Consider the following 14,936-nt stretch of genomic DNA (forward strand, 5'->3'; position numbering starts at 1 on the left):
CAGTATTTATGATACGATTCTAAATGGAAAAAAAAAATATTAAAAAACAGCACCTACATTACAACTGCAATTACATAAAGATCGATGTGTACACAGATGACAGGAAATAAGCAAACTAGAGAACTATATCCAAGTAGTGGGATTACAGAGGCTTTTATGCTTTGGGTTTAAAAATACATTTCTGGAGGATGGAGTGAGGGTATTTTTCCAGGGGAAGAGGGAGTTTCCCACTTCTGTTCCACTCTCCAAACCCCACTCCACAACATTTTTTAATAGACTGTGCCCAGACAGCGTGGCCAGGGTAGGAAACAGGCCTGGCTGCCCCAGCAGATAAGCAAGGCAGGCCCTTCGGCTGGTTTCAAAGGCCTCGCTAACACAAGTCCTCCAGCAGACAAGGGAGACCACCACTCCCCAAAACACCAAAGAGGAGGAGAATCATCCTCAGAGTTTCGAAAAGGCCTTATTTGACAGCTATGGCTAACATACTAAGAAATAATCTATGCAATAGACCATATATAAAAATACCAGAAGATTTTACCATTTTGAAAAGACTTAAAATATTTTTTCATAAGTAACTTTTCATTCCAAGTGTTTTTCAGGATGCTAAGTGTAAATTTTATTTCTCTTAGAAACACAAAGAGGAAAAATAATTTCTGACCCAGAGTACTACAATTGCACAAGTTCCTTTTAGGCTACCAGCTGACAAAGTCAGATGACAACAGAAAACAACACATTCTACAGGCACACTTTTAAGCACACACATGCCAGGTGCAGGGGCACACACCTGTGATACCAGAGACTTGGGAGGCTAAGGCAGGAAGATTCCAGTTTGAAGACGGCCTCAGCGATTTAGCAAAGCCCTCAGCAACTTAGTGAGACCCTGTCTTAAAATACAAAGGGCTGGGGATGTGGCTCAGTGGTAAAGTGCTCCAGATTCAATCCCCAGTACAAAACACACACACACACACACACACACACACACACGCGCGCGCGCGCACACACACACACACACATAAATGTATATATCTGAGGAGGTGCCAGCGGCTTCTCTGCCTGCTCTCAAAAAAAAATTGTTCCACTTAACAGTAACAAATCCAAAGGACAGGAACCAGGCACACCTCTGGAAAACTGTTCGACTCAAAATTGCTTTAAACTAGAGGATTGCTTTAACATCTGACTCTGCGTCAGGCCTCCAGGAGCATGAACCGCACCACACCACACACCTGCTGGGGCCCCAGTGGCCAGGCCTCACACGCGGATGCCTCCCGTTAATTCAGAGGGAAACAGGCAGCGGCCTGGGGAGCCAGGCCAGGAGCTGCAGCTTCGGTCCATGAAGCGCTTCATCTTTTCTCAAAGACAGCACAGAGAAAAGCGTTCTGAATGACACAAAACTGCTTCAGCAAGATTTGAGACTCTTCCTTAACAAAGAACCAGATCTCCTTAAACGCCTTGTAGACAGTCAGACCCTGACTCTGAAGGGTGCTTTTTTTTTAATTGTGGTGTTCTGTTGGGGGAGGGGTATGGTAGACAGACAGAATACCTTTATTTATTTATACCTGGTGCTGAGGATGGAATCCAGGGCCTCACACACGCTAAACAAGCACGCTGCCACTGGGCGACAGCCCCAGTCTCAATGCTATTTACTCCTGTATGTGAAAAAGCACACAAAATACTTTTCCAGTTCCTCATGTTATGAAAAACTGTTACAAACCTCAGAAACATTACAATATACTTTAAAAAAAAAAGTCAAGTCTTCTCCCACCCAAAAAAAAAAAAGACTTCAAATAAAAGCTGGTAAGAGCAAAGATGATTCCAACTGATTCAAGAGGGCCGGTGCAGACATGGACATCATTTTCTCAATTACAAATTAAATCAATTATTTATTATAAAAAGTCCCCTGGTCTGGTTTTTCCCCCAGGTCTGAAATCCTTGGTGAAGTGCTACGCACGACAGCGATGAGACAAGAGTACTGACTGTGACCAGCGAGCCCAAAACTCCCTGCGTGGAAAAGCCACCGAGGGTCCCACTCACGACTCAGTCATCCCACAGTCCCCCCGGGATGGGCAGGGGGACTGTGACCTAGCACTGTGGAATAAAAGTGCTTCCCCAAAAGGCAGCGAAACAAAATCCCTCAGAGCTCACAGGGGCTACAGGGCAAAGGAGCCAGCGGGACGGATGTGGGCTCACCCCCAGAGCTGAGCAGGGCAGTCTCGGGGGCACACCACCCTGCTTGTGAGGAGGCATGAGGGGAGCTGACCCAGCAGAGGTGGCCGAAGAGCAGGGAAGAGGAGGCTGGCATTAACCAGGGCTTTGACCTGTAGGCTGCCGTTTATATTGGACCAGGAAGCACCACGAAGCCAAAAGGTTCTTGATCAGGAAGCAGCAGAATGAAGACCCCACTTGAGGGAGGCACCTCTGTGAAGACCATCAGGTCAGGGCTTCTGCTCCAGTCTGGGGTTTCCCAAAACAAACATGGAACCCAAGCTGAGAGGTGCAATCCCAGGTCTAAAGGACAAGGAGCACACCTCTCCCTTGGACCGCTGTGTATGAGTTTAGAAATAGACGCTACAATAGCGAAGGCTCCGAGTCTCACAACCCCAAGGCCTCTTCCACTCCACAAGCTGGACCAGTGGTTCCAAAGTCACTCCGGACACACCAGCTGTAAGCCACAAGCACTGGAGAAGCTGCTTTTCAAATGGACAGTACTGTAGTGGGATGGACAGCGGGAACCAGGGGGATCTAAGGATCTTGATTCTCTAGGGAGGTCTCCTCAAAGTGTGGTCCTGGAGGCAGCAGCACAACTGGAAACTTGCTAGAAATGCAGCAGCTCCAGGCAGCCTCCCTGGGTTAGGTGACAGGGTAACTTTTTCAGTTGGTGCATCTTCAAGGCAATAAATAGAAGCAAGTGAAAGACTCCTGTCCCACCCTCAGGAGAGCTTAAGGGCTGGGCAGAGATAATGGTGATAAAGGACTAAGGACCCACACCCACCATCCTAAATTCCAGGAAGCCAATAAAAGGCAGAGTGGAGCAAAGCTCCCCATCAAGAGAAACTGCAGAGCCCGGGGGAGAGACCCAACTAAAGGCCTGAAACCCCACAGGTGGATTCACCCAAGACTGCAGGCTCAGGTCCAGCCACAGACAGGCAGTGACCAGCTACCTTGTATGCAGGTAGCTCACCATGCACACGGAGGCCAGGCCACCCTTGGCAGGCCACCCTTGGCAGGCCACCCTCAGCAGCACTGGGCACATGACTCACAACAAGCACCACCTCCACAGCTGCCAGACGCCTGCCACAGTGAGGAGCAGCCCCACCACCACCTCGCAGTGAAGACAGTGGCAGCAAGAGCACCCCAACACCAGCCTGCACCAGACCACACCTGAGGGCGTGGCAGGAGGAATCTGAAATACCTGGCAGGAGCCACCTGAAGGAGGAAGAGAACACAGGCTGGTCCTGCAAGCCAGGGCTCTCCCCCAAGCTGTGCTGCTTTCCAGGTGAGAACTGGCCACCTCAGAATCCAGAATCCGCTACACTCGGACCAACTGTAAAACTGCTGCCAGAGCCAGTCCCAGCAGGAGCCCTGCGGAGTCCACCAGGACAAGGAGCCGGGCCCTTACTATGCAGTGACTCCCCTCCCTATGAGGTTTCCCTCCGAAGACAAATCTTAAAAGATCTGTATTTTCCAGAATGACATAAATACAGCCAGGCCCAAGGCCCGCTCACTTTTTCCACCCAGCCAGTGCAGGAACCAGAGGGAAGAGGAGGGAAAAATAAACACCCCCTACCGGTAAGAGCTGCTCAGGCAATTCTGCACCCTCACGTCTTTTCCTTATTGGATCACTTCTGAAGGCTTGTTTGATACAATGAGCCTGCCTCAAACACAGAGACAATGTTCACACAACACTTTCCTTTCTTCATCAGGAGTTAACAACTTGAATTCCCCACACTGAACATGTTTTCAAAGTTCTCTGAAAACTGTGTCTAAAATAACTGCTGGCCAAGGGTCAGTCCCCAGTTCTGGACTATTTTTCATTTGTAGTCAGGTTTACTGCTGTGAATTTCTACCCAAGAAAGTACTTTGCTCTTAAGCAGGGTATGGTGCTAGCCAGCCCCCCAAAGAGCAGCTCTCTTGGTGTACACATGCGCCCTCAATCCTCCACCCATGGACACCTCAGTATTTAGAATGTCGTGCTGTGCTGGGCCCCGGGAGGCAGAGGCAACTCCTGTCGTCTGGGAGTCTGCAGCCCTGAACCTGCCCTGGCAGCTATCCACACCTGTGGCACTTCTGTGCCCAAGTCTTTCACTGACCGTCACGGAACGTGCAGCCACACTGCCCCCGCCCTCACGAGAAGCACATGCTCAATTCTGATCCATGGGCTGGACCCCAAAATTTGATCAACTGCAGCAAACATGTCCCCAAGACCTAATGGGACTTCTTGAAATGACTCTGTGCCCACAGAACCATGGGACAGAAGATGAGAAAATCAAGAGAAGCCTGTTAGGGAGGTGGAGGTCACTGACTAGCAGATGGAAAATAAGCGTTTATTTATATCACCATTTATTTACAGAGACAAAATAGGCAGAATCACGTGATGAAGAGAGCAAGGCTCAGGAGTCCCTCCCACCTTCAGGCACAGAACAGTCTCTGGACCCTGGAATTCACTCCACCCACCGGGCCCTCTATCCTTTCACCAATAAACTGCAGCAGAGTGGCCTGGAGATGAAGAAGAACCGACCAGGGGTCAATCCTGAACCCTCGAAAAACATAATAAAGGGGTTTTCTCTTTTAAAAAAAAAAAAAGTCTAAAAACACCCAGATGCTAGAACAGTGACGAGATGCTAGGAAGCAAGTGGGTTAGAGGGAGACGTCCGAGTCCACCTTGTGCTGCCACACAGAACATCATCCCTGGACAATTTACAAAGAGGTGAAAGGTCCAAGGTTGCAGGACCACATCTGCAAGGGCCTTCCTGCTGGGCGGTCATCACGTGGCCAGAGCCGGCAGGGCAGCTCAGCTCTCTTCCTCTTCTCAAAAACCACTACCCCATCCTGGGGGCCGCACCCCAATAACCTCATCTAGCCCTGATTACTTCCCAAAGGCCCCAGGTCCAAATAGCATAAAGAGCCCAATTTCAGGATTAAGTTCCAACACAAGAACGTTGGGGGCCGTGTTCAACCCACAGCAGACGACAAATCTAAACTTCAGGTGCAGAAAACGGAGAACCAATTTCACTGCACGGCTCAGTCCCTGAAACTCAGTAACTGGCAGCACCCGATGCCTCCGCAGAGGGACCTGAATTCAGAGAATCAGTGTGAGAAAGTCAGTTAACGAAGTGGCAGACAGACAGCCTGCCCGCTCCTCACCACCCGCTTCCCATCAAGGAAATACTCAAGACACACGGACAGGAAGGAAACCACAGGCCCTGGCCCAGGCAACAGCGGACTCCAGACGCTGTACCCACACCAGTCCTCCTCCCTTCAGCACTCAGTGGGCACAGGACTGCCAGCGAGAGAGGAGCAGCAGCAGCCCAAGTGGCCCTTAAGAGAACAGCGGGTCCCAAGGGAGGATGGCGGAAGAAGAGGAGAAAGTGCCTGAGCCACTCCCAACGGCCCGTGGGGAAGAAGACCTGAGAGCCCATGATTAAAGTCCCACTCACAAATAGGAGTGGGCATTCCAGGGTGGCCTCCACCACGGAAAAGAAGACCAAGCCCAAGAAGGGGGAAGAGAGTCACACTCTAGAGATAAAAACAGGTATTTCACATTAAAAAGGAAAAAGACACTACAATAAAGGGACATTCAGAGAACCAAGAAGAGCTCTTAGAATTTAAAAGAACAAGAAGAGCAGGAGGGCTGGGTACAACGTAGCTCAGAGTACAGCACCTGTCAGCCATGCACGAGACTCTTGGGTCTGACCCCTAGGGGACACACACACACACACACACTCACACACACACATACCCTAAAGCAGGAATGAAACAGTCACTACAAGAGTTGGAAAAGTTGAGACAGAACTCAACTCAGAAAGTCGAGTGAAATAGACAATGAAAATAGCTTTAAAAGGATAAGAATGAGGATCCACCCAGAAAATGGAGGAACAGGAGCACCAAAAAAAAAAAAAAAAAATCAATAAAAGACCTTAGTTCCAGCGGTTCAAGAGGTTGAGATGGGAGGCTGAGATGGGAGGATGGCAAGTTCAAAAGAGCTTCAGCAACTTAGCAAGGAACTTACCAACTCAGCAAGACCCTGTCTCTAAACAAAATATAAAAGGGGCTAGGGATGTGGCTTCTGGGTTAAGCAGCCCTAGGTTCAATCCCCAGGACCAAAAAAAAACGCACTGTACCAGTCAAAGAGTCCACCAAGACCGCACTTCAAGACACAACGGACAATTCCCGTCTTACTGGGCTTTTAGGTGCAGAGTCCTACCGGCTAGACCAAGGGGGACCAGGGCCTTCAAAATTCTGCACTCTTCTCCACCAATGACTCTGTGCCATGCCGAAAGTGCCAGAATAAAGACCTCTTAAAACATCAGTGTCCTGCGTGCCCTTCACAGGACAGGACTGCAAGACACCCAAAGGTGATGGCAGGAGATACAGAACACAGGACATCTGGCCTAAGAGAGCAGCCAAAGAATCCAGGGATGAAGGCAAAGAAAGATCAGAGGGGCCAGAACAGAGAGGCGCCGAGCGGAGGCTCCAGAGCTCCCCCAAGGAGGAGGAACACACTGTCCCCACCACCTGAAACTCCCAGGACAAGCTGCAACACCTGGGGAGTGTTTGGGGTTCTAAGTACATTCACAAAAAATAAATAAAAAACAACCAACAACAACTTCCGGGGGAGGTCACTAGCCAGGCTGGGCTGTGCACACCTCCAGAGCTGTCCTGTGACTCCAGGGGCAGGGCAGGGGCGCCTGGGAGTCAGGGGGAGAACAGGCCAAGCCTCCACCACACAGCCCCGGCTGCACCCCGAGCCTGAAGCCAACAGGAGCAGCAACTCTTCAAAGTCTTCATGAACTAAGGAGCAACAAGGAAAATTCAGCGAGGGGAGAGCAGGGAGAGGCATGGAGGGGCAGCCGTCTCTCCCAGCAAAACTTACACAATTAATCCATATTTTTCAATTAAACTAAACAAAATTAAACAAAGGATGTGGCCCGATAACAGCCCTTTCAAATCTTAGGGCCTAAAATTCTCTTTAAAAACAGGAAGAGACTTATAATAGGAAGATAAACCCCAGCCACAAGTTCAGTAAGCATTCACATACACTTAAAACGTTCCCACCATTTAGTCAGGTATGAATAGGGCACTCCACAAAAAGTTTCGTTTTCTGAACAAAAACCCTCAGAAAACACACAAGGGAAGGGGCTGGGGCTGGGGTTGGGGCTCCGCGGTAGAGACTTGCCCAGCACGTGCGAGGCCCAAGGCCCTGGGTTCGATCCTCAGCGCCACATAAAACTAAATAAATAAAATAAGGGTATCGTGTCCATCTACAACTAAAAAATACTTTTAAGAAAACACAAGGGAAGGTCTCTGAGGTCAACAGGGTCATTCTCTGTGGACACGGGTGCCTCAGCAATCAGCAGCACGGGGAGTTTGATACAATGTAGAAAGCAAAGGTACATCTTGTTCTGTCTTTCCCAGTCTAAGCCTTGGAAACCAGGGAGCCATCTAGGATTGGGGAACTCCTGTTCACCCCAAGAGCCAGGTGTTCTAATAGCCACATTTTTTTCTTTTTCCTAAAGCATCTGGCACAGGATCCCACTGCGAAAACCTGAGTCATGAGAAATGGCTACAAGTGACGGGCTGGAGGACAGTGGCTGGCTCCAGGCGGCAGGGATAAGAGTGCAGCTTCTATTTCCTGCACTCACTGGCCACAAGATCCCATTAGTGAGGATGGCGAAAGGCTAAGGCACAAAAAAAAAAAAAAAAACAGAGCAGGGAGGGCCGGGTGTGGCCTGCTTCCGCAGGTTCGGACTTTTCAAGCAGCAAGTCTGAATCACAGGGAAATTGCCCAAATAAAGAGCTAAGTGGCAAGAGACCTCAGGCCTCCACCCTGGCTTAGAGGGTGTGCCACGTAGAACAGGCTGCAACTGGCAGGCTGGGCCCTAGGCTGACCCCTGGCCCAGCATCCTTCACCAAGGGCCACCTCGAAAACATTATCAGCCTGCACCAGGAAACGTGCAGCTCAGCTCACCGCTAGACACAGAAGAGCACCAAAACCACCGGATGACAGGACGGCCCCCAGGCTGGCCACCAGAGCCTCCATGGGGACACTGCACCCTTGGTGACCTATAAAAACCTCACATGACCAAATCCTTCTTGAAGGGCACTCCATTCTTTGTGACCTACTAGCAAGAATGTTCCCTGATCCTGGATTAGAACTCAAATGCCCAGGACTACTCCAAAAGTTACTGTAACTTTCCTATTTGAATCTCCCACCTCCATCCTACAAACAAAAAACACTTTCAAGCAAAACAAATTCTTACCATTGTTACATTTTACTGATAAAGAGGGAACATGAAGCATTGGCACAGTATTTTAAAAATTTAGACAGCACTAATTTTGACAGGAAAACCGGCCTTCATTTTCCTCATTACTCTGGGGCAGCAGGAAAAGGCTGTAAAGCAAGGGGGTAAGAGCAACAAAAGACTATGAACTATTCAAATCGCCAAGGTCTGCATGAACCCTGCTAACAAGTCCATCTTGGCTGCCCAGGAACACCCCACCCTTAGGGGCTATTGTGGGCCTCCAACCTCAAGTACTGACACCTGCTAAGAAAACACTCAGCCTACCCCAGAACCCACCTGGGTTGGCCTTGTCCACCACCTACACCTGAGAAAGCAGGTGGCCCAAAGGCCATTATGCTCATATGCTCCAAACTGGACCAGGCCTCCTGCCACCCAAGACCCAGGCCTTGCCCCAGCAGACCTGCAGGCCCTCCCTGGACCCCCTACTTCCACTCTGAGATTCAATCCAACTCTCCAAAACTGCCTCCCAAGCCAGTGGCTTGTGCTGTGTCCCTCAGTCACTGCAACTGTCTTAGGGCACTTGCCTGGCACCAGGCTGCTGACCTCTTGAGGACAGGGACCTATACACAGGTCCACAGCTCCTGGTGCCATCCATTCCTGCAGGCTCCCCTGTCTAGAGCGGAGCTGTGAGACACTGGACCTCATCCTACAGTTCAGCCTCACCTCACGTTGCTCTCAGAACCTAAATCTCTTGCCATCACTGAATGTCCACACTCAGAGACACCTGACAATCCCCCAGGGAACGTGGGCAGGCATCTGCTAAGGAAAAGAAACCATGGAAATGTGACGTGCAAGGGAAAAAGTGCAGCAGTACTCAGGCCACAATTAAACGCAGCTGTCCTGTCTCCCAGACTTCCAAACTCAACACTCTCTTCTCTCGATCCCAGTGCAAGGGGCCTCTCAGAAAAGGTCTGTTTCTCCAAGGAGCCAGGAAAAGGAGAGGGGGAAGGCCAGGGACAGGATGATGTCAACAAGCAGAATCTTGTTGTTCAGCGATTCCTCTAAATTGTCTGTACTTACAAATATGGCAGTATCCGAAATTTATGATAACCTCAAAACACGCTGAATTAACTCAAGCTCTGGTACACAAATACCTGATCTAATTAGTGTTTTTGCAAACCATGGGTCAGGAACCAGTGGGCTGTGAAATCAATTCAGTGTTGCAACCAGCTCCTCTTTTTAAATAAAATGTATCACAAAAGTACAGAGCTAACAGTAAAGAACAGAACTATCTCCTGAAAGTTCAGTTTCTGGCTTGGATGTAAATGCTACTTCTAACTGGCATCACAGTCCAGAAAAGCTGAAAGGTGGCTGGAAAATTCTGTTTAAATCACAAATTCTTTTTAAATCACAATTTATGCAAATTCAAAGCTGATGGCTGCTCCCACCTCCAACTGAAGCTTGCTTTTAATTTGAGTAAAACAACAAATGTTCAATGAAGGACAGGGCGTACTTACTGCCACCAATCAAGCAAATTTCTTTATATTTATTCATAGTTACTACATTCAGTTCATGATTTCTATTTTCCCCCATGCTAATATAAAACCGGGGTGTGGGAGGAAAAACAGGAAAGGCCTCAGCAACCTTCATTAACATTTACTAAAGATGGTAACCCACTTAGACTACAGCAGTCAACCTAGAACCTCTCACAAGAGCATTCAACAATGGCTCCTGCCTGTAGAAATTTAAAATAAAAAATCTTTATTTCTAATTTCTTCATCAAATATAATCTGGAATATAATGACTGTAATGTTTGCAAAAGTAACAATAATGGCATGGTGAGTGGGAGTATGGTCTTCAAGGCAACAAAGACCTGGTTTCCAATCACAAGTTTGCCACCAAATACCCTATCTTACCTTGATCCAATCATTTGCATTGGTTTCCATGGTTATAAAATGGTTAAAATAATACCTATGTCTCAGTGGTACCAACAAGGATCCTAAGACGGCGAAGTGCGATTTGCAAGACATGAAAAATGGTCTGCAGACTAAAATGTTCCTCATTCTGGCTATTTTATAAGCATTCCTGCCCAGGCCACCTAAATTCACTCTGTAGTCTTTCCAAAACATTTAAGCCAACTCCTTAACAAGCCGAGGTCAGGGCGTGAGGACGGAGGAGGGACCGGAGATCCATCCCAGAAGGGAGGAGTACTTCTCTCCAGTTTTATCTCTGCCCAGGGTCAAGGCCAGGTGTGCCTTTAGTGCAATCCTCATCCACAGCTTCCAGGGAGCCCTCCCCTGGCGGCAGCAGCAGCTGCTAATTCCTAAGTGTGCTTGTTTTCTGGAGGGATGGGAGGAGAAGGAATGTTATTCCCCAAATGGTACACCAAAATCTTACACAGTTTGAGTGTACGTAAGCACAGGGATGACTGTCAGAAGCCACTTTCACACCTCGAACACTCCAACAGCTGAAAAACTGGTCTTTCCTACTGAGAAAAATTTCATCTTTAAACTCAGAAAATTAAAACTCCTGCCTGTAACATCACCTAGGAAATGCACTCTTTTTGAGGGGTAAAATATATCTTCTTTTCTCAAGATGAGGAATTTTGGCCCACTCCTAAAAAAGAAAAAAGAAAAAAAAAAGCCCTAGACCAGAACTACCTGGTGTCCATGGAATACTAACTTCAGTGCACTAGCCACAGGGGCTTTTTACCTTTTTGGTAAGGGGGGGAGGGGAATTGAACTCAGCAGGGGCACTCAACCACTAAGCCACATCCCCAGCCCTATTTTTATTTTATTTAGAGATAGGGTCTCACTTAGTGTCTTACTGCCTCACTTTTGCTGAGGCTGGCTTTGAAATCATTATCCTCCTGCCTCAGCCTCCTGAGCCTCTGGGATTATGGCCTGTGCCACTGTGCAAGGCGCTTGCTTTGTACCTTTTCAAACTGATTCACTTTCCACGAAGGTTGAGCACCTAAGTAAGTGAGGTGATTAACACAACCTGATTAACACATTATAAAAGTCAGTCTAAAGGAAATATTGATAAAACTTTTAAAATCATTCCAAGAGACCTTTCTTGCTCTATAGACAAGAAATTATTTTTCACCCAGCTCACCAGGCCTTCAGGCCTCTAAATTCAAACAAGCAGGAACTTTAGGGAATAACAAGAACCATATCTGATTTTTACCTAGTAGTCAACACATAAAATGTAAAATTCTTTTAGATAAGACTTAGGAACATTCTTCAAGTATCTTCCCATTCATGATTCCTTTAAAAAAGGGCAAACTTGGATTAAAATCCTAACTGCCATTAAAAGTAGTAACTTTGATTTCCTATTTTTCTAGGTTTCAAACCAGAACAATGAAATTGTTTCCTTTTTATGATTAGAGAGAGAGAGAATATGATCTCTCTGGACGAGGGTCTCAGATTCCTGCTCCTCAGAGCCAAGGTCTAGGCATCCTGCTTCTGGGCCCTGGATTCAGAGGAAGGAGCTTGTTGCTATCCATATTATAACAAATAATCCAGGAGGATATTTTTGGTTGTTTTCTTAAAGCTCTTCTGTTCACTGATTTAGCTACAATGCTAGGAAGAGCAACACTTTAATGACATGCCCTAACTGTACCATGCGACTTTAATCCCACTTTGTTACCATTTGTGAGTTTACAAACATTACAAGTTAGCCAAGGATGCTGTTTCCCCACTCCCAAAGGGTTGAAAAACAGTCCCCTAAAGCGAAAAAACTTTAATGCATTCTTGTAAATTTGAAATTCAACTCCTCTGATTCCCCCAAAAAGTCACTGGTAGGCCAAGATGCCACAAAGTATCCACAGAGAGGTCTGCTGCAGGGAACTCCTCTCCTAGCCATCAAAGTCTCAAAGTGAAAGCCCAGCGTCCGGCACTGGCTGGCTGGGCCAGGCCCCGGGACGCTCCAGCGCGCGGTCCCAAGAATTCCCCCTTCCCGGTTTGCAGGCTCGCACTTTCCCCTCGGCCCGCCCAAGAACCAAAGGCTCCAACCCAGGGCAGCCAGGGGACTCGGCTGCACCTTCCTGCACCCCGCCCTGCCGCCTGCTCCGCGGGGCCGCGCGGCCCGGGACCAGTCGCTGGGGCGCGCTCCCAGGTCCCCGCCCTCCGCTCAGTCTTCCGCCTGGTGGCTCTGGGGGTCCTGGGGGTCTCCTAGGAGACAGACTCCGGGGGCCCGGGCCCCAGGGACCGAGCGGGGCCTCCAAGGGCATTGATTCACATCCCTTCTCCCCGGGGATGGGGCCGACGCCGGCCTGCAGCTCCGAGTTGGGGACCGAGGCGAGCGCCGAGCGCGAGGCGCCGGCATCGCACATCGCGACCCAGGCCGTGGTCCCCCGGCCCCTCCACTCTTACGCACACCCGAGACCCGGCCGCCCGCGCCAGCGAAAACCGGGGACTCGGGCCCGACGTGGCCAGCGGGCCCCGGCGCGACCCCGGAAGGGAGAGCGTGGGGGGGGCCGTGTTTACACCAAGTTCCCGCTTCCGCCGGCCCGCATCCCTCCGCCGCGGCGGCGCCCCTGCCTACCTGCATGCCCGGCAGGCCCGACTGCACCGGGGAGTGGGCCATGGCGCTCCGGACGGCCACTTCCTGGCACGGGACGGCCGGACCGCGGCGATCCGCGCGGGCGACCAGGCCCGCGGGCCGCGCGGGAGCCCGAGGCCACCGCAGCCCCGGCGGGTCCCGGCCGGCCGGGTCTCAGTGGCGGACGGCGGGCCGCGTCTCCATGCACGGAGCCGGGAGGGGCTGCGGGGGGCGCGGGGCCTCGCGCGAGCTGCTGCCGCTGCTGCTGCTACCGCTGCGCCGCCGCGATGCTCGGCTGCAGCAGGGCGGCCTGGGCCCGCTCGCGCTGGCCGCCTGGAGCCGGAGTGGGCGCGCACAGCCCGCCGAGCCCGCGAGCGCCGAGCGCCGCCGCGCCCCGCCCCGGCCCGGCCCCCGCGCCCGCCCCCGCGGCCCGGCCGGGGACCCCGCCCCGCGCTTCCGGGAGGGGGAGGGGGAGGGAGGCCGGCGGCCGCCGGGCGCCCTAGGCCGCAGCCGCCGCGCCGCCGCCGGGCGCGCGGGCCGGGTTCCGGCGGCTCCCGCGGGCGCTCGCGCTGCCCCCGGGCGGCGGGGAGGGGGCCTCGGCCGGGGCGGCGCTCGGCGTGCGGGGAGGACCCGAGTCGGAGCGGGCTTGGCGGCGAGCCTGGGCCGCGGGGGTGCGTGCGCGCCCCACTCCTGCTCCGCCGGCGGCTCCCCGCGGTCCAGGCGAGCCCCCTCCCGCGGCCCCAGGGGAGACGGCCCGAGGCTGGGTGGGGGCAGTGCCCCGCGGGGCCCCCGCCTCTGGCCTGCTCCAGAGGACGGGGCGGAGCTTCTTGGGTGTCTGGCGAAGTTTCCAACCCGCCCTAGGAGGAAAGCGAAAGGGGAGAGGCCGAGGGACCGCGAGTGCCCCGGGTTTTCGCGGCTGCAAACGCCGCGCTCGGGCTGGCGGGCGCCGGAAACTTGGCTCAGTGAGGGGGCTGGACCCCACCGCGCGGACCCGCACCCAGGCGGGCGCGTCCCCCCGCCAGAAGAAGTCAGGGAGGAAGGGAAGACAATGGAAGGAAACTGTCCAGACTTCCCCAGCCCACTGCCTCCGAAAGCCCCAGGCCCCCTCGGAGCACCAGTTCTGCCTTTAGCCACCTCCTCTCCAACGACCGAGGGAAAGAGTGAGGAAGGAGTGCGGCGACGCTGCCGCCACAAGTATTTTATTTACTACGGCAGGTAGGTAGGAAGAGGTCTGCGGGCCACTGACCATCGCTGCCTCGCACTCTGCAGCGACCTGGCACCGCTCTTGGCCCTGAGTACCCACTCTGCGCCGTGGCTGTGCGAGGTTAGGCATACCAGATGAGTCCCCAGGAGCTCAGACGATTGGAAGCAATTCTAGAAGTCCTCCACGGAGGTGAGGAGTGTTTATTCTCTGAGGTGTCATTGTATTCCAAGAACTTCTGTTCCCTCCGGTGCAGTCCATGCGACAGAAATGGAATGCTAAGACTTGACAGCCGGTTTTCCTTTGGAAATGGCGGTTTGCCTCAAAGTCACCAAGACACCTTAGAGTATATTCATGGTTGCCACTGAACCCATGAGAAGCGCTGCCACCTCTCAGCATAGGTGACTGATAGAAAGTTGAAAACAGGAGTCCCAATACCCAGGGGGTTACAGTTTTAGATATTGTGTACCCCAAAAAAATGGGTACGTAAAAAGATGGATAGCAAAATGACCCGAAACATGTGTCCTTAAAATGCCCATTGTCTTCAACCCCAAATTCTACCCATGTAACATAGCCTAAGGAAATAACCCGGAATGCGTAACAATGGACACTAAAAGATGACTGTGAGTTCATGTTTAGCCGGAGAACTGGGAGCAGCTGAAAAGTCTAACAGATGAAGTAATAACAGTATATTCACACCGTAAATACCATGAAGTCATTAAAAATGACATATT

General features: G+C 51.4%; 1 protein-coding gene across 1 annotated transcript in view; it reads right to left on the reverse strand.

Annotated features, from left to right (window-relative positions):
* Positions 1-13,140, reverse strand: part of Stk24 (serine/threonine kinase 24) — a 100,785-nt gene extending 87,645 nt beyond the window's left edge. Inside the window, exon 1 of the mRNA XM_078016245.1 lies at positions 13,005-13,140. Coding sequence (XP_077872371.1) covers positions 13,005-13,046 — 42 coding nt within the window. The 5' untranslated portion in view covers positions 13,047-13,140. The remainder of the gene's footprint in view (positions 1-13,004) is intronic.
* Between the last annotated feature and the right edge of the window lie 1,796 nt (positions 13,141-14,936).

Source organism: Ictidomys tridecemlineatus, chromosome 6, assembly GCF_052094955.1.
Source record: "Ictidomys tridecemlineatus isolate mIctTri1 chromosome 6, mIctTri1.hap1, whole genome shotgun sequence".
Taxonomy (NCBI): Eukaryota; Metazoa; Chordata; class Mammalia; order Rodentia; family Sciuridae; genus Ictidomys; species Ictidomys tridecemlineatus.